Below are 26,081 nucleotides of genomic sequence, written 5' to 3'. Positions count from 1 at the left end.
TGTTGTCTAGTCAGACTGCTAATACAGCTTCATCCACAAGACTCTGCTGAATGTCAACTGTGTTGTCTAGTCAGACTGCTACTACAGCTACATCCACAAGACTCTGCTGAATGTCAACTGTGTTGTCTAGTCAGACTGCTACTACAGCTTCATCCACAAGACTCTGCTGAATGTCAACTGTGTTGTCTAGTCAGACTGCTACTACAGCTTCATCCACAAGACTCTGCTGAATGTCAACTGTGTTGTCTAGTCAGACTGCTACAACAGCTACAGCCACAAGACTCTGCTGAATGTCAACTGTGTTGTCTAGTCAGACTGCTACAACAGCTACAGCCACAAGACTGTTGTCTTCTGTTGTTTCTGCCTGAGACGACTTTGTCACTTTCTACAGTAGCACTTAGATGCTTCGGAGACCAAAACCGAAAGCATCACTTCCACTGTGCTCTACTGATCTTTACTGGAGAGTAAAAGTATTGTTGACAGTGTTATGACAACCAGTGAACTTGGACAGTGAATATTCATTGTTCAAGTCTGAAGGTTGTCTGGCAGAGTCTGTCAGTATGTACGTTTCTGTGACTGTGTCCCAATAATCTCTCCTTTCTCTTGAAGTGTGCACTTCTTTACATCCATTCATGCTTTTGAAAGGAAATTAATTGTATATCTCCCTCTCTCCCATGCCTACGCCATTCCAATGCTTTTTTTACATTTTGTGGGGAGTACACTCTAGAACCTAAAATGATTCTTCAGCTGTCTCCATAGGAGAACCCTTTGAAGAACCCTTTTGGTTCCAGATAAGTTCTATATGGAACCCAAAATAGTTCTACATTGAACCAAAAAGAGTTCTACCTGGAACCAAAAACGGTTCTACCTAGAACCAAAAAGGGTTCTCCTATGGGGTCAGCCGAAGAACCCTTTTGGAACCCTTTTTTCCAAGAGTGTGTGAATGACTGCACACTTCAGGAAGGGGACACTATTGGGACACATTGTGTGATACAACGAATTGCAGAGTATTCATAGACTTCCAGATGGCCTCTGATTGGTTTAGTTTACCACCTGTGTTCTCTGTCCTCTGATTGGTTTAGTTTAACAATCTGTCTTATCTGTTCTCTGATTGGTTTAGTTTAACAATCTGTCTTATCTGTTCTCTGATTGGTTTAGTTTAACAATCTGTCTTATCTGTCCTCTGATTGGTTTAGTTTACCACCTGTGTTATCTGTTCTCTGATTGGTTTAGTTTACCATCTGTGTTATCTGTTCTCTGATTGGTTTAGTTTACCACCTGTGTTCTCTGTCCTCTGATTGGTTTAGTTTAACAATCTGTGTTCTCTGTCCTCTGATTGGTTTAGTTTACCACCTGTCCTCCCCTATTCTGTTACGTCATGTAACTGTTCCAGGTGCTAGTATGAACCTGGAATCACTAATCATTTGTTTGATGATTTCTCTGACAATTGGGGCATCAAAGACAGAGGTGTGGCCACTGGTCAGACACACACACACAGATTTACAGACAGACACAGACATACTTCAAAAGGCTCATTGGGGCTCACGATAGAACACTTGATCAGCTGAAACGTTAGCGTATGCTACCCTGATGCAGTGAAAAATCAGAAAATATATACTTATTTTATGAAGTAAGCAGGTACGTGAGAGAGAATGAAAGACTAACACAGAGTAGGCCATCTACTGCCTGTAAGGTCTGTATGCCAGATCCATACCAATACAAAAACACAGCAGACTCACTGGTCTAGTGAGTGTCGGTTTTGGGGCTTAATGGAGAGCTGAGGAGAGTCTGGTCTGGTCCTGGGTAGCCGATTAGACATGCAGCGACTATTGAGACCCTGTTACAGAGGTGTTACCGAGAGCCATAGCAACAAACCCCAGCTCACACACTTACATCATCAGTGGGTCCATTCACTGCATGTCACAACAACGCTTGATGACAACAGCTTGATGACAACAGCTTGATGACAACAGCTTGATGACAACAGCTTGATGACAACAGCTTGATGACAACAGCTTGATGACAATGGGCCACGTTGTCAATTTAGCTTATTTAACACAATCATGAAATGACATGAGGCTCGTTGATTGAACCTCAATTACCTCAAGTCATTGTGAAGGAATCATAGTACTGAACAATATCCACAAGGAAGGAAAATCAACAACAGTGCAGTTCAGCAAAATCACTTAATCACTTAACCCTCCTGTTGAAATAGTCCCTGATACACATACGCATACGTATTACACAGTACAAATATGGATTCATTAGTTTTTTACAAAAACATTATTTTTTTTTGTTGCATGAACAACTTGTTATTTGTTTATTCATGCAGTATGGAACCGTGGACTACATGGACTTAAAAAAAGGTTGGACTTATGGTAGTTCAGAATGGGTACGATGAACGTACCCTTTTTCTATCTAGGCAATATGGAGCTTTGGGCTATTTAGACGTAATATCAGGTTTTGATTTAGGGGAAGGTGAAGATGGGTAAGGCTGACCTTTTTTCTGTATATCTTTATTTAAATTGAAGATTGTAGAAATACCAAGGCTGTTTTTTGTTTGATATGATATGTCCTAATTGTAAAGGTCGGGTTTGATATGATAAGGCCTAATTGTAAAGGTCGGGTTTGATATGATATGTCCTAATTGTAAAGGTTGGGTTTGATATGATATGTCCTAATTGTAAAGGTTGGGTTTGATATGATATGTCCTAATTGTAAAGGTTGGGTTTGATATGATATGGCCTAATTGTAAAGGTCGGGTTTGATATGATATGTCCTAATTGTAAAGGTTGGGTTTGATATGATATGTCCTAATTGTAAAGGTTGGGTTTGATATGATATGTCCTAATTGTAAAGGTTGGGTTTGATATGATATGTCCTAATTGTAAAGGTTGGGTTTGATATGATATGTCCTAATTGTAAAGGTTGGGTTTGATATGATATGTCCTAATTGTAAAGGTTGGGTTTGATATGATATGGCCTAATTGTAAAGGTCGGGTTTGATATGATAAGGCCTAATTGTAAAGGTCGGGTTTGATATGATATGGCCTAATTGTAAAGGTTGGGTTTGATATGATATGTCCTAATTGTAAAGGTTGGGTTTGATATGATATGTCCTAATTGTAAAGGTTGGGTTTGATATGATATGGCCTAATTGTAAAGGTTGGGTTTGATATGATAAGGCCTAATTGTAAAGGTCGGGTTTGATATGATATGGCCTAATTGTAAAGGTTGGGTTTGATATGATATGGCCTAATTGTAAAGGTTGGGTTTGATATGATATGTCCTAATTGTAAAGGTTGGGTTTGATATGATAAGGCCTAATTGTAAAGGTTGGGTTTGATATGATAAGGCCTAATTGTAAAGGTTGGGTTTGATATGATATGTCCTAATTGTAAAGGTTGGGTTTGATATGATATGTCCTAATTGTAAAGGTTGGGTTTGATATGATATGTCCTAATTGTAAAGGTTGGGTTTGATATGATAAGGCCTAATTGTAAAGGTCGGGTTTGATATGATATGTCCTAATTGTAAAGGTTGGGTTTGATATGATATGGCCTAATTGTAAAGGTTGGGTTTGATATGATATGTCCTAATTGTAAAGGTTGGGTTTGATATGATATGGCCTAATTGTAAAGGTTGGGTTTGATATGATATGTCCTAATTGTAAAGGTTGGGTTTGATATGATATGGCCTAATTGTAAAGGTTGGGTTTGATATGATATGGCCTAATTGTAAAGGTCGGGTTTATTACGACTTAAAAGCTGTTATATAGTGCGGCCCTTGTTAGCTCTTAATTAGCTCTTAATTAGCTCTTAATTAGCTCTTAATTAGCTCTTAAGATAAAACTTTATAAATATGCATTTATTTAAATGTATTATAGGGCTAGGATAAAGGATCATATAATAAGAAACCTGCCTAGGTTCTCTATTGGAATAGGTCTTTACGATCCTAAAATAATTGGTGTTATTACACTTTTACATTTAAAAACACATCTCAATATTTAAAATATGTAAAGGATGATTATTGTTCCGATACACACCGGCAAATTGATTAGGTATTGTCAACAGGGTTGTTGTCTCCATTAGTGTGTGGTGGGCTGGTTAACACTGGGATAAACCGATTCAAGTTAACAGTAGAACTAACACAACAACTGGCTAATGGAAGCGCTTCTCTAAGTGAGAGAGTGGTATATTATATATTTTTATTTAAGTTAATTTATTTATGCTACCTTTTTATATTTTTTATACTAATGATATAGGCCTAGGTGTAAAACAGCCGAAGTGATATAGCAACGACCCTGGAATAAAAAACAAAATGTGTATGGGTTGGAGAGAGGGTTGGTTTTACAGGTTTACTCACTCTGGATTGTCAGTACTGCATGTATCCTTGGCTATCGTGCCATGACTGCGTCAGAGTCGATTGTAAGTTAAACTTGGGTATTCCTTTATGGGCAGTGAGACATTACACTGCCCTATTTTTCTCGGAATATAACAGGATATGTCTTGCATGTAATGGTGTCAGAAGGTGAGTGCAGCTGGTGCATGAAGTCAGGCGAAGGAGAGCAAAATGAGTGAGCAACGTACTTTACTCAACAAGGCACAAGGTAACAAATACACTATATACAAATACACCAATACACCAATAACAAACGGTAAATATAACTCAGCCGTCGAAAAACCAGCCATCATGAACCGAAATGAACATAGAAACAATCACACACAAAGGCATGGGGCAAACAGAGGGTTAAATACATGAACATGTCATTGGGGAATGAAAACCAGGTGTGTAGAAAACAAAGACAAAACCAATGGAAAATGAAAGGTGGATCAGTGATGTCTAGAAGACCGGTGACATCGACCGCAGAATGCCGCCCGAACAAGGAGAGGTACCGGCTTCGGCGGAAGTCGACAAATGGACATTAAAAAAAGGACTGGTCTTGCGATAGATTCAGATTGTTTTCTCTTCATTTTTTTCCCGAACAATTGGGGGAAAAAAAGCTGGTCTGACATGTTGGGACTCAAAATATGAGCATTTATAAGATTGTGTTAATATTTCTATTAATGTTATCTAATATTGTTACCATTTATTTTTTTCTGACAGTTTTCCATGTTATTTGGTCATGTCAGGTATCAAGGTAAGACCTTGATGCAGACTGTGTGAAGTAACAGTGTTTCTTGTAACAACAGGGGCAGGCAATTGACAGGTCAAGGACAGGCAGGGGTCGATAATCCAGAGTAGAAGCAAAGGTACAGGACGGCAGGCAGGCCCAGGGTCAAGGACAGGCAGGGGTCGATAATCCAGAGTAGAAGCAAAGGTACAGGACGGCAGGTAGGCCCAGGGTCAAGGACAGGCAGGGGTCGATAATCCAGAGTAGAAGCAAAGGTACAGGACGGCAGGTAGGCCCAGGGTCAAGGACAGGCAGGGGTCGATAATCCAGAGTAGAAGCAAAGGTACAGGACGGCAGGTAGGCCCAGGGTCAAGGACAGGCAGGGGTCGATAATCCAGAGTAGAAGCAAAGGTACAGGACGGCAGGCAGGCCCAGGGTCAAGGACAGGCAGGGGTCGATAATCCAGAGTAGAAGCAAAGGTACAGGACGGCAGGTAGGCCCAGGGTCAAGGACAGGCAGGGGTCGATATTCCAGAGTAGAAGCAAAGGTACAGGACGGCAGGCAGGCTCAGGGTCAAGGACAGGCAGGGGTCGATAATCCAGAGTAGAAGCAAAGGTACAGGATGGCAGGCAGGCCCAGGGTCAAGGACAGGGAGGGGTCGATAATCCAGAGTAGAAGCAAAGGTACAGGACGGCAGGCAGGCCCAGGGTCAAGGACAGGCAGGGGTCGATAATCCAGAGTAGAAGCAAAGGTACAGGACGGCAGGCAGGCCCAGGGTCAAGGACAGGCAGAGGTCGATAATCCAGAGTAGAAGCAAAGGTACAGGACGGCAGGCAAGCTCAGGGTCAAGGACAGGCAGAGGTTGGTAATCCAGAGTAGAAGCAAAGGTACAGGACGGCAGGCAGGCTCATTGTCAAGGACAGGCAGAGGTGGGTAATCCAGAGTAGAAGCAAAGGTACAGGACGGCAGGCAGGCTCAGGGTCAAGGACAGGCAGAGGTCGGTAATCTAGAGTAGAAGCAAAGGTACAGGACGGCAGGCAGGCTCAGGGTCAAGGAGAGGCAGAGGTCGGTAATCCAGAGTTGGAGCGAAGGTACCGGACAGCAGGCAGGCTCAGGGACAGGCATAGTGGTCAGGCGGGCGGGTACAGGGTCAGGACAGGCAAAGGTCAAAAACGAGGAGGACGAGAAAAAGAGAGGCTGGGAAAAGACAGGAGCTGACAGGACAAATGCTGGTAAGCTTGACAAACAAGACGAACTGGCACCGACAGACAGAAAACACAGGTATAAATACCCAGGGGATAAGTGGGGAAGATGGGCAACACCTGGAGGGGGTGGAGACAAGCACAAGGACAGGTGAAACAGATCAGGGCGTGACAGGTTAGTTCTCATAAGCACCCTCATAGATATTTATGTTATCATGGGACTGCCCATATTTCCCTCTGGCCAATGTCAATTGGCGGCCAAGGGTTTGTCTTAGTGACAACGGACCTACAATGCCATTCAAAAGTTTGGGGTCACTTAGAAATGTCCTTGTTTTTTAAAGAAAAACACATTTTGTGTCCATTAAAATAACATCAAATTGATCAGAAATACAGTGTAGACATTGTTAATGCTGTAAATAACTATTGTAGCTGGAAATGGCTGATTTTGAATAGAATATCTACGTAGGCGTATAGAGGCCCATTATCAGCAACCATCACTCCTGTGTTTCAGTGGCATTTTGTGTTAGCTAATCCAAGTTTTATCATTTTAAATGGCTAATTGATCATTAGAAAACCCTTTTGCAAGTATGTTAGCACAGCTGAAAACTGTTGTCCGAATTAAAGAAGCAATATAACTGTCCTTCTTTAGACTAGTTGAGTATCTGGAGCATCAGCATTTGTTGGTTTGATTACAGGCTCAAAATGGCCAGAAACAAAGTACTTTCTTCTGAAACTCATCAGTCTATTCTCATTCTAAAAAATGAAGGTTATTCCATGAGAGAAATTGCCAAGAAACTGAAGATCTCGTACAACGCTGTATACTACTCCCTTCACAGAACAGCACAAACTGGTTCTAACCAGAATAGAATGAGGAGTGGGAGGCCCCTGCAAAAGCAGTTTAGGTCAAAAGAGATTAGACTAATAAGGGAAATATAAGAAGTAACAGATGTTAATGGAAACTGTACGATAGAGGCACAAAATAGGTTAAATCAAATCAAAGTTGATTTGTCACGTGCGCCGAATACAACCGGTATTCTTACAGGTAACCTTACAGTGAAATGCTTACTTACAGGCTCTAACCAATGGTGCAGGGGAAAAAAGGTATGTGTGTGTGTGTGTGTTGGTAAGTAAAGAAATAAAACAACAGTAAAAAAACATTTGAAAAAAAGAGTAGCAAGGCTATTTACAGACACCTGTTAGTCAGGCTGATTGAGGTAATATGTACATGAATGTATAGTTAAAGTGACTATGCATATAAGATAAACAGAGAGTAGCAGCAGCATAAAAGAGGGGATGGGGTACACACAATGCAAATAGTCCGGGTAACCATTTGGTTACCTATTCAGGAGTCTTATGGCTTGGGGGTAAAAACTGTTGAGAAGCCTTTTTGTCCTAGACTTGGCACTCCGGTACCACGTGACATGCGGTAGTAGAGAGAACAGTCTATGACTGGGGTGGCTGGGATCTTTGACAATTTTTAGGTCCTTCCTCTGACACCGCCTGGTGTAGAGGTCCTGGATGGCAGGCAGCTTTGCCCCAGTGATGTACTGGGCCATATGCACTACCATCTGAAGTGCCATGCGGTTGGAGGCCGAGCAATTGCCATACCAGGAAGTGATGCAACCGGTGAGGATGCTTACGATGTTACAGCTGTAGAACCTTTTGAGTATCTCAGGACCCATGACAAATCTTTTTCGTTTCCTTAGGGTGAATAGGTTTGTCGTGCCCTCTTCACGACTGTCTTGGTGTGTTTGGACCATTCTAGTATGTTGTTGATGTGGACACCAAGGAATTTGAAGCTCTCAACCTGCTCCACTACAGCCCCGTCGATGAGAATGGGGACGTGCTCGGTGCTCCTTTTCCTGTAGTCCACAATCATCTCCTTAGTCTAGGTTACATTGAGGGATAGGTTGTTATTTTGGCACCACCCGGCCAGGTCTCTGACCTCCTCCCAATAGGCTGTCTCGTCGTTGTCGGTGATCAGGCCTCCCACTGTTGTATCATCAGCAAACTTAATGATGGTGTTGGAGTCGTGCCTGGCCATGCAATCGTGGGTGAACAGGGAGAACAGGAGGGGACTGAGCACGCACCCCTGGGGAGCTCCAGTGTTGAGCATCAGCATGGCAGATGTGTTGCTACCTACCCTCACCACCTGGGGGCGGCCTGTCAGGAAGTCCAGGATCCAGTTTCCGAGGGAGGTGTTTAGTCCCAGGATCCTTAGCTTGGTGATGAGCTTTGAGGGTACTCTCATGACGTTGGCCTGGGGGTAGGATTATGACAGTCATAAATACCTCTTCCCCCCTTTTTCCTCTCTCTACCCTACTGAGGTTACATTTGCAAAACCCTTGGTTAACATTGAGATTCTGAGAACATCAGTAAGTGGGGGGAAATTAACTATATTCTGGTAATCCGAACAATTGAACATATGCGGTGGTACTTAATGAATATGATGTCAGTTCGGTTGTCATCTGAGACATTCTAATCAATGATAAGATGACATAAGCTCTACAGTGGAAAGTCTACACATCAGAGTTATCGGAATCACATGGAATTGTTGTTCAATTTAAATGTTTGAATATGAAAATATTCGTGATGGGATGAAATGTGATTTTAGCTTCTAAAATGTGAGATTTGTGTTTTCATAAGATAGGGCTCTGCTCAATCAGTGGCTCGCGCCTGTGAAGGGACATGGGCTATAAAACTTTTCAAACACGCCCTCCTCTCCCTTCCTATATAAGCCCTTGACGACAATATAACTTCCTGTTCCGATGATGTGAGGATGACGGTCCAATGTCAGAATGGTTCAGATAATAACTACAGAACGAAGTCAACATCAGTGTGAGCTTGGTTGCGAATGGTATGAACTTTGAACTCTTATTCACTACAGAAGTGATACCTCCTAGCGTTAGCAACAGCAGATGCAACGAGGGTTAGGAAGGAACAGACAGAGTATCCCGTCTATCACCCAAAGACGTTACTACAACGTATCCAATTGACAACCAGAGACATTCTTCAAAGGACTCGGTTTGGCAACACGGCCTTCCATCTACCACCAACCTACAAAAGCGCAGCTCAGAGTAAATATTTATTGCACTTTCCTTTTCCAAATGGGCGGTAATTTAGAATGCATCAGATACTGTATTTACGATAGCACAGCTTCTCCCTGTGTCCCTCAGTCTTCCCACTCTTTCACTCAAACTCAGCCCTTTTCCTTTGTGTAACAAGCTGTCATATCTGTTCCGCCCGCTAGGGACGTTTTCCTTTATGACGTAATTTGTAATCAAGGTATGATTTAATTATGTGTATTTGTAATTCTGTGTGATTAGTTAGGTATTTAGTAAATAAATAATTAAACCCAATTTTGTATTGCTGATTCAAATTGTTAGCCAGGGTTCGTGAGATAACCAAGAATTTACAACTTTCAGATGAGACTGAATTAAGATGAGGATTGATATTGACTGCTATTGATGTAAAATATTACTAGGTCTTTAAGAGTTTATTTGGAAGATAACAGCTCTATAAATATTATTTTGTGTTGCCCGACTCTCTAGTTAATTACATTTACATGATTAGGTCAATCAGGTGATATTAATTACAGAGAAATTATTTTATAGAATAGCATGTCATATCACTTAATCCAGCATAGCCAAAGACACGACAGTACTATGGTGTTGAACACTGAGCTGTAGTCAATGAACAGTATTCTCACATAGGTGTTCCTTTTGTCCAGGTGGACAAAAAAAGAGGAAAAAACAAAAAGAAATGGAGGTACTTATTCAAGAATTATCAAGTTTAATGTATTACAAAAATGAAGGGAATTGGAATCTTCAACATAGAAATTCTACCAAAAATAATTTAATTTACAGAAACTCGTTACAAATGATGGAGTTATCCATTATTCACCAAATTATATTTTGAAAGAGGAAGCAAAATATTATTAACTAACTAGCTTTAGAATGGTTCATTAAACACACACAACAAAAACACACAGGTTAGAGCCTTCAGATACATACCCTTCAACAGAGCACATCGGGAACCACACACTTTAACTTTATGTTTTTATTTAATACATTTTAGAATAAGGCTGTAACGTTAAAAACATGTGAAAAGGGGAAGAGGTCTGAATACTTTCCGAATGCACTATATGATAGCTGGCTAGCTTTAGCCTTTAGGTCGATGCTTGCTTGTTTTTAATATAAGCTCCCTGTCTGTTCTGTCAGTAAAGGAAGGCAGGAAGGCAGCTAGCTAGTTAGCTAACTAATTAACGTTACTTGTTGGTGGCCCTTATTATAACTAACCTGGTAAAAGCTAGCTAGCTGGAGCGAGGGTCAGGTAAGTAAATAAGTAACGTTAGACAGCTTTTCCTTTGAAACTGCCAAAACATGTATTCTGTTGCAGCCCCTCCTCTCCACGCCTACACCTGGGCTGTGGTGGAGAAACACAGCTCTGACTAACTTTAGGATCTACTGCACAACATGTAGGCCTATGCTGCAAGCAATGTACATTTGACCTCCTGGACTAAATCACGTTCTGAGGCGGCACAGATAGGCTACGTTGGTGGGCGAACCGGACTGCTGAGTCTGGCCAGAGGTGTAGGCCTATTAGCTGTCCATGGTTCCAAAATGTTTTGGCCTCAAACTATGCACCAAAGTTACACCAGTAATGTTGAGGTACTGTCAACAAGCATAATCCCTGTCCATGGTGCTGAAATTCTCTGCCTCAAACTATGCACCAAAGTTACACCAGTAATGTTGAGGTACTGTCAACAAGCATAATCCCTGTCCATGGTGCTGAAATTCTCTGCCTCAAAGTGTGTGCCAAAGTTACCACCACTTCCACTAGAAATGTTGGGGTTAACTAAAAATCTAAATAGTGGCCTCCTGTAAGAGCACAGCCTGGTGGACATGCTGCAAATCTGCCTGTCAAAAGTGTCCACAGGGCTAAACAACTGTTTGAGATCTGGGTGGGTTAAACTCTGTCTGCAAGTATTAGTTCCTCAAATCTTCCTAAAGTCACCATCAGTTACACCAAAAATGTTATGATTATGTTCACTAACCATCCAAAGCAGGATATATTTTAAAAATTGCCTTTTGTTTTCCCATCTTCCTCTGATGTGCATAATGCATTTTAACAGCATGTTCCACAGTAGTGACATTTGCTCAGATTGTCCCTGGATGTCCCATGCGCAAACATATGAATGTTCAGACTCAGATCTGAAAGGTCAAGTCATATTGATCCATGACAGAAGATGTCACGGTGCCGTTCTCTAATGCTCTGTGGACAGACAGCGGCAGGAGACTGGCCAAATGTTGGAATCATGCTTAGCATTGTTTCTGGCTCCTCAAGTCACATGGTGCCCAGTGTCTTGATCCACTTGATCGTTTAACCAGAATGTTTTTGTTCTGTCATTTTTATAAATAAATGAATACATAAGTTATGTAAATCATTACTGACTTAGGACATTCACAGTTGTTCATATTGTTAAGTTGTGTTATATTAATGTTTTATGAAAGCTGAAGTTTATACAGTAGCTTCATGTTTATTTTATTTTGTGCTCATATGTGAAGGTCTCCACCTGAACAGCTAAGGAGGTGGGTGTGGGTTTGTGACTGGGGCTTGTTCAGAGTGCGTGGCCTGGTCGAGATGGAGGTCAGTTAGACAGACGCGCACTGTTGCAGACGGACATCTTACTGTTGAGTGTGACAGCCTTGAGTTTACCGTGGGTTCATACAGAGTTCACCGTTCAATGAATGCAGTGTAAGCTATTCAAAAGTCTTCTTCTCAACACCCTCTGCGAGAGTGGCGTTCTTTTGAGACAAAGCTGAGGGTACAACTCAAATGCATCGTCTTAAACTATTTCGCTATTCACACAGCCATGTTGGTGCTCTTGAAAAACGTCGTGACATTAAAAAAAATGTGTTTACACACGGTTAAAAGGACATTTTGTTTAATAACATTTGAACTCTATATCAGGGAGGTTAAAAGTCATGTATTTATTTTTGACAAGCGCACAACTGTCAAGGATGACGCCATATGTTTATTGTAACAGATAATAACCGGACATTTTAGACTTGGATTAATGGTCAAAGATCCTTGACAACTTTTGATGGGTACTGTTGTGGTGGGTTTTTTCACAGTGACGTGAACAACTGTTGAATCTCTGAGGAAAACTATTTTATTCTCTCTCTGTCTCTGTGCTCTCCGTGATGAAACATATCACATTTTTTCTCTCTGCTCTCCATGAGGAAAACTCTCATATTTTTCTCTTTGGCTCTCTATCCTCACAGCCTCCAACTCTATTTCACCAGTTTCTATCCTGGACCATTTTTTTTTTCAACGATAAACCTAGAGAGACAGATGATGAGCAGTGTATAATTTGTTCCATAATAAAACGATGCGTCGCGTCCCTAACACCTGTTGAACGGTGATTATCCTACGTAATGGCTTTCCGGAGCGGCTGCTGTTGTGGCTTCGGTCCCTTCAACGAGGATAACGCCAGGTTCCTTATGTTAGCTGTGTTCATAATCCTCTATCTCCTCTGCGGTGCCGCTGTCTTTTCAGCACTGGAACAGCCGATGGAAGCGGAGGCGAAGGAGCGCTGGGGGCAGCGGTTTGAACAGTTCAGCCAAAAGTATAACCTTAGCAAGAAAGAGCTGAACAACTTCTTGAGGAACTACGAGGAGGCGAACGTGGCTGGGATCCGCGTGGACACCATCAGACCTCGGTGGGACTTTACCGGTGCGTTCTACTTCGTGGGGACCGTGGTCTCGACCATAGGTGAGATTTGATGTACCCTATAGATCATATAATTTTCACATATCATTATCACATATCACAACTTACTTTAGACAATATTACATGGCAATTAAAAGTGTAACATATTATAAATGGCCAGTTATTGACTATATTCTTCAGCTCTCCAAAACATGTAGTTCTTAGCCTAATGTTCTTTTCAAATGATTTCTGTTTCCAGGGTTTCCTAACCATCTCCTAAATCAAATCAAATCAAATTTGAGCTTGGTAAACCCTTGTGTAGACTATAGGGATGTTATTATATTATGAATAGGCACCGTTCAATTATTCCAATACTAGAACAATCACAGCCAACTAAATTACGCTTCAATATGCATGTCCATCAAGTTCTAATTAGGCTTATTGTGTGTCTTGTAATTGGTGTGAATATGAAAACCTCTTCAATTAGTGCAGCCTTGAGTGCCAATTACTAGGAATCTCCTCCGCAGGCATAGCAGGATCTCTCTCTCAGTCTGGGTGATATAAGACCCTGACTGTGATGCTAAACAAAAGCCTGGTGGGGAGGGGATGTTCATGACATAAGGGACATTCTTATCTCTGTTCTTTTGTAGCTAAGCAACACAGCTAAAGGCTTTAATGTCTCTTAATTACTTTATTGCTTGTTAACAATAAATGGATTTGGACAAACTCAGCTAATGCATTTCTATTCAGTACTGAAATACTAAATACAGCACATTTATGTTTATGTTTTTTAAAATAGAGTAAGTTATATAAAACCATATTGCGTCCACTACAGTAGGATATATAACCATATTGCATCCAATACAGTAGGATATATAACCATACTGCGTCCACTAGAGTAGGATATATAACCATACTGCATCCAATACAGTAGGATAATAACCATACTGCATCCAATAGAGTAGGATAAATAACCATACCGCGTCCAATAGAGTAGGATATATAACCATACTGCATCCAATACAGTAGGATATATAACCATACTGCATCCAATACAGTAGGATATATAACCATACTGCATCCAATACAGTAGGATATATAACCATACTGCATCCAATACAGTAGGATAAATAACCATACTGCATCCAATAGAGTAGGATATATAACCATACTGCGTCCACTAGAGTAGGATATATATAACCATACTGCGTCCAATAGAGTAGAATATAACCATACTGCATCCAATACAGTAGGATATATAACCATACTGCGTCTACTAGAGTAGGATTATAACCATACTGCATCCAATAGAGTAGGATCTATAACCATACTGCGTCCACTAGAGTAGGATATATAACCATACTGCGTCCACTAGAGTAGGATATATAACCATACTGCGTCCAATAGAGTAGGATATATAACCATACTGCATCCAATACAGTAGCATATATGACCATACTGCGTCTACTAGAGTAGGATTATAACCATACTGCATCCAATAGAGTAGGATCTATAACCATACTGCGTCCACTAGAGTAGGATATATAACCATACTGCGTCCACTAGAGTAGGATATATAACCATACTGCGTCCAATAGAGTAGGATATATAACCATACTGCGTCCAATACAGTAGGATATATAACCATACTGCGTCCAATAGAGTAGGATATATAACCATACTGCATCCAATACAGTAGGATATATAACCATACTGCATCCACTAGAGTAGGATATATAACCATACTGCATCCAAAAGAGTAGCATATATAACTGTACTTCTTGTATACTCCAATAAGGGAACTAATGGATGCCCCGCACTGTGAATCCATTGATTTTGGGTGAAAGCCGAGAGGCAGCCAGAAATTGGAAGTAAATGGAGAGAGATGTTTTTTTACACCTGAGTGCCCATTGTTACTGACAACTCACAGGGAACAGAGAGAGCAGTCAAGGCCTGGACTAGATGAACTGGACTCATCATAGGATTCATCACGGCTTTGCTCTCTGTACATCAGTCCATAAGAGCCATGTGTGTGTGTCTGCATGTTTGTGCGTGTGTAACCCACAGGGAGAGCACCACCTGTAAATGTTTAGAGACAACGCTCACAGTGGACTGAAGGATCAGAAAGCTGGGCATTGGGCAGGCTGAAACGTTCACAGTGGACTGAAGGATAAGAAAGCTAGGCATTGGGCAGGCTGAAACGTTCACAGTGGACTGAAGGATTAGAAAGTTGGGCATTGGGCAGGCTGGAACGTTCACAGTGGACTGAAGGATCAGAAAGCTGGGCATTGGGCAGGCTGGAACGCTCACAGTGGACTGAAGGATCAGAAAGCTGGGCATTGGGCAGGCTGAAACGTTCACAGTGGACTGAAGGATCAGAAAGCTGGGCATTGGGCAGGCTGAAACATTCACAGTGGACTGAAGGATCAGAAAGCTGGGCATTGGGCAGGCTGAAACGTTCACAGTGGACTGAAGGATCAGAAAGTTGGGCATTGGGCAGGCTGAAACACTCACAGTGGACTGAAGGATCAGAAAGTTGGGCATTGGGCAGGCTGAAACGTTCACAGTGGACTGAAGGATCAGAAAGCTGGGCATTGGGCAGGCTGGAACGCTCACAGACAGACGACATAGTGTACATGTAAAGCAGTCAGTTTCTGTAAACTATTACAATCACGGTCAAAGGATAGGTTAATGTCTATAGTCTGAAAAGGCACACTAGTATCTAGTGCACTGCTTTGGACCAGAGCCACACAGGGAACAGGGTGTCATTTCAGACATATCCTATATCCCGGTAAACCTTGAAGACTGGCTGTGAATACTTCTACATGTTTTACATGAACAGGGCAATGTTCTCAAATCTTTCATATGCCAAGTCATTGACTTAAAAATGAATCATTGCGAATGACAAAAAAAACATTGTACAGCTTTGAAATGATGGTATTGATTCTCCTCCACTGGGCTGAAAGATGACATTCCCAGAGTGCAATGGAGTGGTGGGCCTGGAGCGAGAATGAGAGAAGAAGTGAGAAAAGAGAGCTGGAGAGAGTGAGAAATAAAATGTGTGCGTGTGTGATACTTGTATTTGGGGACTGTGTCATGTGAGCTGTGCTGTATCTGATAAGGTGCTTTTCCACCTGTCTGTGAAAGCTGGCAGTAAACAATATGCCCAGACTGACTGGTTTATCATTGTGAAGAAACAAGATTTTGAAAATAATTTAACTAAACAAAATACTCAGTTCAATGTGATCCAGTTTCGTTTGTCACACTATTCTATTGGCAATGTATCTATGCAACAATGTAATGGCTAATAAATACAAGCAAAAACATCATTCTTAGTTTTGACCAATATTATTTTCATTCTGTTTTCTTAATAATATCTTCCTCCATCTTGTTTTCCAGGGTTTGGGATGACCACGCCAGCGACGATCGGTGGTAAGATCTTCCTCATCTTCTACGGACTCATCGGCTGTGCCGCCACCATCTTGTTCTTCAACCTCTTCCTGGAGCGTGTCATCACCGTCATCGCCTTCGTCCTCAAGTTCTGCCATGAGCGCCGCCGCCGCAAGGCCATGCTTCCCCAAAATGGCTGCCGACGCCTCTCTGAGGGCAGCGGTGGGGGCGGGAGAGGTGGCAGGGGGGAGGGGCTAGCTGGGTGGAAGCCTTCAGTATACTGTGTTATGCTGATCCTTTGCGCCGCTGCCATCTTGGTTTCCTGCTGCGCCTCAGCAATGTACTCGGCTGTAGAAGGCTGGGCGTATCTAGACTCTCTGTACTTTTGCTTTGTGGCGTTCAGCACCATCGGGTTCGGTGACGTGGTGAGCAGCCAAAGGTTGGAGTACGAGGAGGGGAACGTGAACCAGACGGCATACCGGCTGGGCAACTTCCTGTTTATACTGACAGGCGTCTGCTGTATTTACTCGCTGTTCAACGTCATCTCCATCGTCATCAAACAGGTGGGATTATTATTATTGTGTGATTGGATGATTTTCATAGATGAATCTGTTTTATTATGTAGAGTGACTCAAGCCCATGGTTGTGCTAGCTTGCCAACTCCATTGTACTTCGGGTGAGTTTGGAAATTCACTCTGGGTGCAGAATAAGTGCTGAATTTACAAATGCTCAACACCCGCTGAATTTGACCGGTGTCAGTAAACGTCAGCAAAAAAACATAATTAAACTGTTGCCAGCAGCACAGGTACAGCCACCAACGCTCTAGATAACATGGAAACAGCCCAATCAGTTCTGCTAGGGTGAGTGAAATGGTCAGAGTGAGGTGTTCTCTCAAGCCAATTTACAAACACAAACTGTTTGTCATGACAATACCATAAACACTAGGGCAAGAGAGCAGAAACAGACTGGTTAAAATTGTGCTTAGAAATATACTGAACAAAAATATAAATGCAACATGCTGTAACGATTGTCCTCTTCTTCTGGCGAGGAGTAAGAGAGGTCGAACCAATGTGCAGCGTGGTCAGTGTCCATTTTAATATATACAACTGAACACTACAAAAACACAAAATAACAATGTGAATGAACAAACGAAAATTGAAACAGTCCCATATGGTACAAACACAGACACAGGAAACAATCACCCACAACTCAAAAATGAAACCAGGCTACCTAAGTATGGTTCTCAATCAGGGACAACGAATAACATCTGCCTCTGATTGAGAACCATACCAGGCCAAACACAGAAATCCCAAATCATAGAAAAAGAAACATTGACCACCCACCCAACTCACGCCCTGACCATACTAAAACAAAGACATAACAAAAGAACTAAGGTCAGAGCGTGACACATGCAAGAATTTCAAAATGTTTGCTCATTTACAGTTCATATAAGGAATTCAGTCAATAGAAGTAAATGAACTAGGAACTAATCTATGGATTTCACATGACTGAGCAGGGGCACAGAATTAGTTTTTCCAGACAAAAGGGCCTTATTACATACAGCAATACTCCTCAGCACCGTGACCTCCCCCTGCCCCCTCAGACGATCCCGCAGGTTTAGAAGCCGGATGTGGAGGTCCTGGGCTGGCTGAATACACGTGCTCTGTGGTTGTGAGGCCGGTTGGACATACTGACGAATTCTCTAAAACGATCTTGGACGCGGCTTATGGAAGAGAAATTAACTTTATATTCCCTGGCAACATCTCTGGGGAACATTCCTGCAGTCAGCATGCCAATTGCACTCACCCTTAAAACTTTTGACATCGGTGGCATTGTGTTGTGTGACAAAATGGCCCATTTTAGAGTGGCCATTTATTGTCCCCAGCACAAGATGCACCTGTGTAATGATCATGTAATGATCATAATCAGCTACTTGATATGCCACACCTGTCAGATGGATGTATTGTCTTGGCCAAAGAGAAATGCTCACTAACGGGGATGTAAACAAATTTCTGCGCAACATTTGATATAAATACACTTTTTGTGCATATGGAACATTTCTGGGATCTTTTATTTCAGCTCATGAAACATGAGACCAACACTTTACATTTTGAGTTTATATTTTATTTTTGTTCATTATAAATTGTATTATTCTAAATCTCATTCTAGGTGCTGAACTGGCTGTTGAGGAGGATGGAGGCACCATGTCACTGCCCGAGGAAGGGGGGCCACCAACCCCAGCAGAGACTCCCCAGGAGGAACGTGGTGGTGCCCGGACATCTGAGGGCGCAGCGGGACCTGTCCATCGAGACAGACGCGGTGAATGAGAGCGAGGTGGACGGGCGGAGGATGTCTGGAGAGATGATCTCCATGAGAGATTTCCTGGCTGCCAATAAGGTAGAGGGGAGATGGAGGACATGATGTATACTGCTCCCAGATAAGGGCTCCCAAGTGGCGCAGTGGTCTAAGGCACTGCATCTCAGTGCTAGTGGCGTCACTACAGATCCCAGGCAGTATCACATCCGGCCGTGATCGGGAGTTCCATAGGGCGGCGCACAATTGGCCCAGCGTTGTCCGGGTTAGGGGAGGGTTTGGCCGGGGTAGGCCGTCATTGTAAAATAAGAATTTGTTCTAAACTGACTTGCCTAGTTAAATAAAAATAAAAGATAAGACCCTGTCAAATACTTCGGGCTGCAGATCCTGGAACATTTGGTACTGTGAACCACACTATAAAGCATATGTGGAACACAAACTAATCCTGGTCCCTGCCCAGGTGGTCCGCATTGCTGCTATATCAATGGCTTTCTTTTTCACTGCTATGCTTTGTGTCTGGCACTTGTTTGATGGCCATTGAGAGTAGTTCTCCTCTCTCTTTCTCTCCATTTCTCAGGTGAACCTGGCCATCATGCAGAAGCAGCTGTCAGAGATGGCTAACGGTCACCCTCGCCAGTCAGGATCCAACTCCCGCCACGGCCACAACGGCTTCTCTGGAGGGGTGGGTGCCCTGGGCATCATGAACAACCGCCTGGCAGAGACCAGCGTGGATAGATAGACCTGGCAAATCACCATGGTGAACATATAGGCCAGACTGATTAACTGGCCAGAGAGACAGTCACCAGAAATTGGCTGGCCAGAGAGAGACATTCCTCGCAAAATACATTAATGTCAATGGAACTCAGTTGAATGAATAGAGAAATAAAACAATATTCCATGAAAATAATTGACCTCATGGACTACAGCCTGGTCAGATCTCATTAAGTCAGAATATATATCACATATTTGGCATGGGACTTATATATCAAATCAAATTTTATTGGTCACATGGTTAGCAGACGTTGATGCGAGTGTAGCGAAATGCTTCTGCTTCTAGTTCCGACAATGCAGCAATATCTAAAAATTCCACAACAATGACCTAATACACACAAATCTAAGTAAAGGAATGGAATAAGACTATATAAATATATGGATGAGCAATGACCCAGCAGCATAGCAGTGTAAGGCACTGAAGAGCTGAGAGCTGAGGGAGTGAATGAAAGATGAGGGCATTGTGTCATAACTATAGATCCAGGAGAATATTTGACCTGAAGTACTACCTATATGGAGACAAAGTCCCATTAGATACACTACATGGCCAAACGTATGTGGATACCCTTTCAAGTTAGTGGATTTGGCTATTTCAGCCACACCAGTTGCTGACAGGTATATAAAATCAAGCACACAGCCATGCAATCTCCATAGACAAACATTGGCAGCATACTGGTCTGACTGAAGAGCTCAGTGACATTCAATGTGGCACCGCCATAGGATGCCACCTTTCCAACAAGTCAGTTCGTCAAATGTCTGCCCTGCTAGAGCTGCCCCGGTCAACTGTAAGTGCTGTTATTTTCGAAGTAGAAACATCTAGGAGCAACAACAGCTCAGCCGCGAAGAGGTAGACCACACAAGCTCACAGAACAAGACCGCCGAGTGCTGAAAAATCATCTGTCCTCAGTCGCAACACTCACTACCGAGTTCCAAACTGCTTCTGGAAGCAACGTCAGCACAAGAACTGTCCGTCGGAGCTTAATGAATGGCCGAGCAGCCGCACACAAACATAAGATAACCATGCGCAATGCCAAGCGTTCACTGGAGTGGTGTAAAGCTCACCCCCATTGGACTCTGGAGCAGTGGAAACATGTTCTCTGGAGTGATGAAACACGCTTCACCATCTGGCAGTCCTTCATACGTATTTGGGATTGGTGGATGCCAGGAGAACGCTACCTGCCTGAATGCATAGTCCCAACTGTAAAGTTTGGTGGATGAGGAATAATGGTCTGGGGCTGTTTTTCATGGTTCGGGCTAGGCCCCTTAGTGCCAGTGAAGGGAAATCTTAACGCTACAGCATACAATAACATTCAAGATGATTCTGTGCTTCCACCTGTGGCAACAGATTGCAGAAGGCCCTTTCCTGTTTCAGCATGACAATGCCCCCGTGCACAAAGTGAGGTCCATACAGAAATGGTTTGTCTAGAAATTGACAGTCCTGCACAGAGCCCTGACCTCAACCCCATCAAACACCTTTGGGATGAATTGGAACGCCGACTGCGAGCCAGGCCTTATCGCCCAACATCAGTGCCAGACCTAACTAATGCTCTTGTGGCTGAATGGAAGCAAGTCCCCGCAGAAATGTTCCAACATCTAGTGGAAAGCCTTCCCAGAAGAGAAGAGGCTGTTATAGCAGCAAAAGGGGACCAACTTCATATTAATGCACATGGAATGAAATGTTCGACTAACAGGTGACCACGTACTTTTGGCCATGTAGTGTACCTCTGTCAGCCACTCCACTCCGCTCCGTCTCAAAGATTTAAAGACACAATTGATGCATGCTGGGTCATGCGGGGTTTGTTAGTGTGTGTGTGACACATTCACCCACATCTGGATCAGGACCAACTGTAGCTAGTGCTGGAATATATTGGTTACGGTTACTGAGGCCGTTTCCATGGTAACACTACAGAATAGAGAAAGCTACCCAAAAACATTGTGGCTAAGGAGTTCTTAAAGACCTTGTGGCTGAGGAGTTTTAAAGATATTGTGGCTGAGGAGTTTTAAAGACCTTGTGGCTGAGGAGTTTTTAAAGACCTTGTAGCTGAGAGGGGTTTTAAAGACCTTGTAGCTGAGGGGGTTTTAAAGACCTTGTAGCTGAGGGGGTTTTAAGACCTTGTAGCTGAGGGGGTTTTAAAGACCTTGTGGCTGAGGAGTTTTTAAAGACCTTGTAGCTGAGGGGGTTTTAAAGACCTTGTAGCTGAGGGGGTTTTAAGACATTGAAGCTGGGGGGTTTTAAAGACCTTGTAGCTGAGGGGGTTTTAAGACCTTGTAGATGAGGGGGTTTTAAACCACACTATGATATTCTATATACAGTATCACCAGGGGATAACAACTAGCCAACAGACTGTTCATCATTGCTACCACAAACATCCTATACTTTCACCCTGACTCATCAGACCTACCGCTCCCCTGCATATCAGAGATAAACACTTGGGGAAAATAGCCTCAGCAGAAACATACGTTGACTGTTCAGTGTGTTTCTGTCTGAATGAACATAACAAGTCTGCGGCCTCTGTCCATCAGCTGTACTGAGGGTTTTTCTGGCACTGCTCTCTCTTACTTACTTACTGACTTTATTGTCCCCATGGGGAAATTTTGTTGCAGTGTCATGTACACATTTAAAGTGGCGTTTAAATACAAAACAAGATTGACAATACAACTATCATAGCAGTTACGCACCAATAAAAATAATAATAGTAAGAAATAAGAAATAAAACGTATTTTGTTTTAAAGAAGAAAAGACTAGCCTGCTGGCCTCAATGGGAACATTCACCCGAGCTATTTAGGAGGGATATCACACCTGGCACAAATTATTGTCTCGTTCTGTTTTGCCTGCTGAGGGGTGCCCTATACCTGCGCCCAGAGGGGAGTAATTCAAAGTCCAGGTACAGGGGGTGGCTTGGGTCTAAAATGATTTTGTGAGCCTTTCGGAGGGCCCTGACCTTAAAGATCTCATCCAGGCCTGTCTGTTTGACTCCAAGTACCTTGCTTGCTGTGGTAATAATCCTTCTTAGCATGTTTCTCTGGCTGATAGTGGCATTGCCAAAACAACAAACAATACAAACAGTTTAAAATACACTGAATAAAGGATTTGTAAAACAGAGTCAGTATAGTACAGGCTATACTAAAAGAACCCAGCTTGTTGAGAAAGTACAGTCTCTGTTGGCTCTTTCTGTAGATCAGGTCTGTACATTTACTCCACTGAAGCTTATTGTCCAAAAGGACACCCAGATATTTGTATTCCTCTACAATCTCTATGTTCTGACCTCTGATAGATGTTGCAGAGGTAGGTGTTGTACGCTTCCTGAAGTCTATGCACATCTCTTTGGTCTTGTTGGTATTGAGGACCAAGTGTGATTCCTCACACCACTCTACAAAGTCACCTAGGACCGGGACATGATGTTCCTCGTCATCATGCAACAGGCTGATCAAGGCAGTGTCATCAGCGAACTTAACGAGGTGTCTGTCAGTATGGGAACTAGTACAACTATTAGTGTACAAGATGTACAGAAGTGGGGACAAAACACATCCCTGAGGAGAGCCTGTGTTGGTATTGCGTGTATCCGACACATGGGGACCTATTTCGACTCGCTGTGAGCGTTGGCTCAGGAAGTCCAACAGCCACAAAACCAGCCTCCCATCTAAGGAGAAGTCCCGAATGAGTCTCTGTGCCAGAATGTAAGGCTGGATTGTGTTGAAGGCAGAAGAAAAGTCAACAAACAGAGCCCTGACATGGGATTTGGCACCCTCTAGATGTCTATAGACCATGTTAATACCCCCTCTAGATGTCTATAGACCATGTTAAGGAGGGTAAGAATGGCATCATCAACTCCTCTGCTAGGCTGATAGGCAAACTGAAATGGGTCGAGGAGCTTCTGAGTGACACTGAGAATATGACTTTTCACAATTTTCTCAAGGCATTTCATACCTACGGATGTCAAAGCAACAGGGCGATAGTCATTCAGCACAGAGGGATTAGATGCTTTAGGAATTGGTATAATTCTCTCACTTATGTTTTAAAACACATTCTGCAATGGACAGAAACACCCAGGCAGCACCATTACAAACCAATGGAGCCCTATCTATTCTTACCAAAATTCAAAACGTAATATTACTGTAATATTAGTGTTTCACAACACCCCCTACAGCACGCTCTTTTTCTATTTGTTTTGTTGTAGCCCTGGACAAGCACACCTGCTTCAACTTGTCAACTAATCATCAAGCCCTCAGTAAGTTGAATCAGGGGTGGTCGCATGTAGCCACTAGCCAGGAACTCGGTTCAGATGTAACATGGGACAGAGATGGAGAAAGTACAGAGAAGTAAAAAATTAAAATTATAAGCCAGACTTGTAAAGTGGGCTAAGGAACAGAAGTTGGGCTTTGGAGAAACGTCATCGGTGCATGTTCTATAAACAATGCAGTGGATGAAGGCATGGCAAGTGCGTGGTGAACAGATAGACATGGTTATTGACAGTGAGGAAGAAGAAGAAGCTACGAGTGTAGTAGAAGATGTGTGTTGAGGAAGACTGGCGTCAGACATGATAAAGAAGAATCTGGACCAGTATGAGTGACATCTCTGAGAGAAAGTGGACCCTTGTCTTTTGGATGATCCATTTGTGGTTTCAGGGTGGGTGAGAAAGGAGTTGGGTGTAGTTGAATCAGTAAAGGTAACCAGTACTTGACTTGTGATATTTGTTTGTGTTTCTTCTGACCAGAGGGAGAAGACGCTCCCTGTCACGTAACTTGGGTTAAGATCTGTTTCTTGCTCTTAGGAACAGGGCACCATTATAAGGAGTGAGTAGGGTAGTGGGTAGTGTGGAGGTGGAGCAATTAAAGTTGAAAATTCCTGGTGTCTGTGATGCCTGCTGTGTAATGCGGACCTGATGGGGAATGTGGTGAAACAGAGGAGTCTCAACCAAAGTCATGTTAGGGTGTATCAGTTATATTGTTAGAGCACTTGTCCAGAATCCACTGCGCTGTTTCAGGTGCAACATTTATGGTCCTGTTGCAGCAGTGTGTAGGAGGGAGATTCCAAGATATCGGAGGTGTGCAGGAGGGCATGGGACAGACGATTGTGTAGTTTTGGTGGATAAAGTACAGAGCTGGAACGTAAATAACAGAAAATAGATGTTGTGGTGGCAGCTGCAGAGAAGTACCTGGGTGTATGAGATGTGACTCCAGAAGAGTTACAGGGTGTGTTGAGTGGTGGTGTCCCGTCCTCCCAGGACGTTGGCATGGTGAATGAGCAGATAGGGTCAAAGTAGTGGAATGGGGTAATGGATTTTTAATGAGTGTATGTGGCAACTGCTGAGAAGTATCTGGGTGTATGAGATTTTACTGCAGAAGAGTTCATGGGGTTGTGATTTATATTCATGAAATAGTGGTATATATGTGTAGGGTTAGTTGGTGGTGAAATAGTGGTATATATGTGTAGGGTTAGTTGGTGATGAAATAGTGATATATATGTGTAGGGTTAGTTGGTGGTGAAATGTTTATTTCTCAATTTCTTTAAAAATATATATTTTTATGAACAGGAATAAGGACGATAATGTAATGTAGGTAGGCCGTGACTAATCTCACACTTTAGTACATTAGGTGGTGGTGTATGCACCTTTAAGTTGGATGCGATCCGTAAATCCCGGAGAAGAAGAAGAATTGAATCAGGTGAGTTTTTCTGGGGCTACAAAAATGTGTTCTGTTTGGGCGTAGTCGAGGAGGTGTGAAACACTGCTTTAGAGATTCCATTTTAGAGTTTATTGTGAGGACTGTGATCTTGTAGTGACACACCATAATGTATAATAACAGCATTCAGACTAACAATGAAGAATCACTTTTTTTTGTCGGCCCTGGTCAGGCATGTATATAATAATACTGTGAAAATTAAACGAGACTCCTCCAGATTCCCTGGCTGTTACGTCACAGTGAGCGTTAGTGCTGAGACTCCTCCATATTCCCTGGCTGTTGTCACAGTGAGCGTTAGTGCTGAGACTCCTCCAGATTCCCTGGCTGTTGTCACAGTGAGCGTTAGTGCTGAGACTCCTCCAGATTCCCTGGCTGTTGTCACAGTCAGCGTTAGTGCTGAGACTCCTCCAGATTCCCTGGCTGTTGTCACAGTCAGCGTTAGTGCTGAGACTCCTCCAGATTCCCTGGCTGTTGTCACAGTGAGCGTTAGTGCTGAGACTCCTCCAGATTCCCTGGCTGTTACATCACAGTAAGCGTTAGTGCTGAGACTCCTCCAGATTCCCTGGCTGTTACATCACAGTGAGCGTTAGTGCTGAGACTCCTCGAGATTCCCTGGCTGTTACGTCACAGTGAGCGTTACTGCTGAGACTCCTCCAGATTCCCTGGCTGTTACGTCACAGTGAGCGTTAGTGTTGGATGTCTCATTAGTTCTACAGAAAAGCAGATAAAACCAAAGCCTCAGAAATAACAGCGCGCCACATTTGAGAAGCAGTATAATGGGACTATGGAAGTGTGAATAGGTTACAGTTTAGTCCACAGTAGGCCTGTGAGTCATCACATGAATGTGCTTTGTGATATTGTTTTTAACCAAATGGTCATGTAATGATTTGAAATGG

The 26,081-nt window shown here is 42.8% G+C and overlaps 1 protein-coding gene across 1 annotated transcript; it reads left to right on the top strand.

Moving 5' to 3' along the window:
• The first annotated feature begins 12,755 nt into the window (after positions 1–12,755).
• Positions 12,756–19,577, top strand: LOC109908398 (potassium channel subfamily K member 13-like). Its single transcript, XM_020507048.2, has 4 exons — positions 12,756–13,092; positions 16,429–16,982; positions 18,589–18,816; positions 19,310–19,577. Exons 1-4 carry the CDS (start codon positions 12,756–12,758, stop codon positions 19,469–19,471), a joined length of 1,281 nt encoding a protein of 426 aa, XP_020362637.1. The 3' UTR covers positions 19,472–19,577.
• The last annotated feature ends 6,504 nt before the right edge of the window (positions 19,578–26,081 follow it).

The sequence above is a fragment of the Oncorhynchus kisutch genome, linkage group LG21, assembly GCF_002021735.2.
Source record: "Oncorhynchus kisutch isolate 150728-3 linkage group LG21, Okis_V2, whole genome shotgun sequence".
In the NCBI taxonomy this organism is placed as follows: Eukaryota; Metazoa; Chordata; class Actinopteri; order Salmoniformes; family Salmonidae; genus Oncorhynchus; species Oncorhynchus kisutch.
The sequence above is the reverse complement of the archived record's forward strand: the minus strand, read 5'-3'. Positions and strand labels throughout refer to the sequence as shown.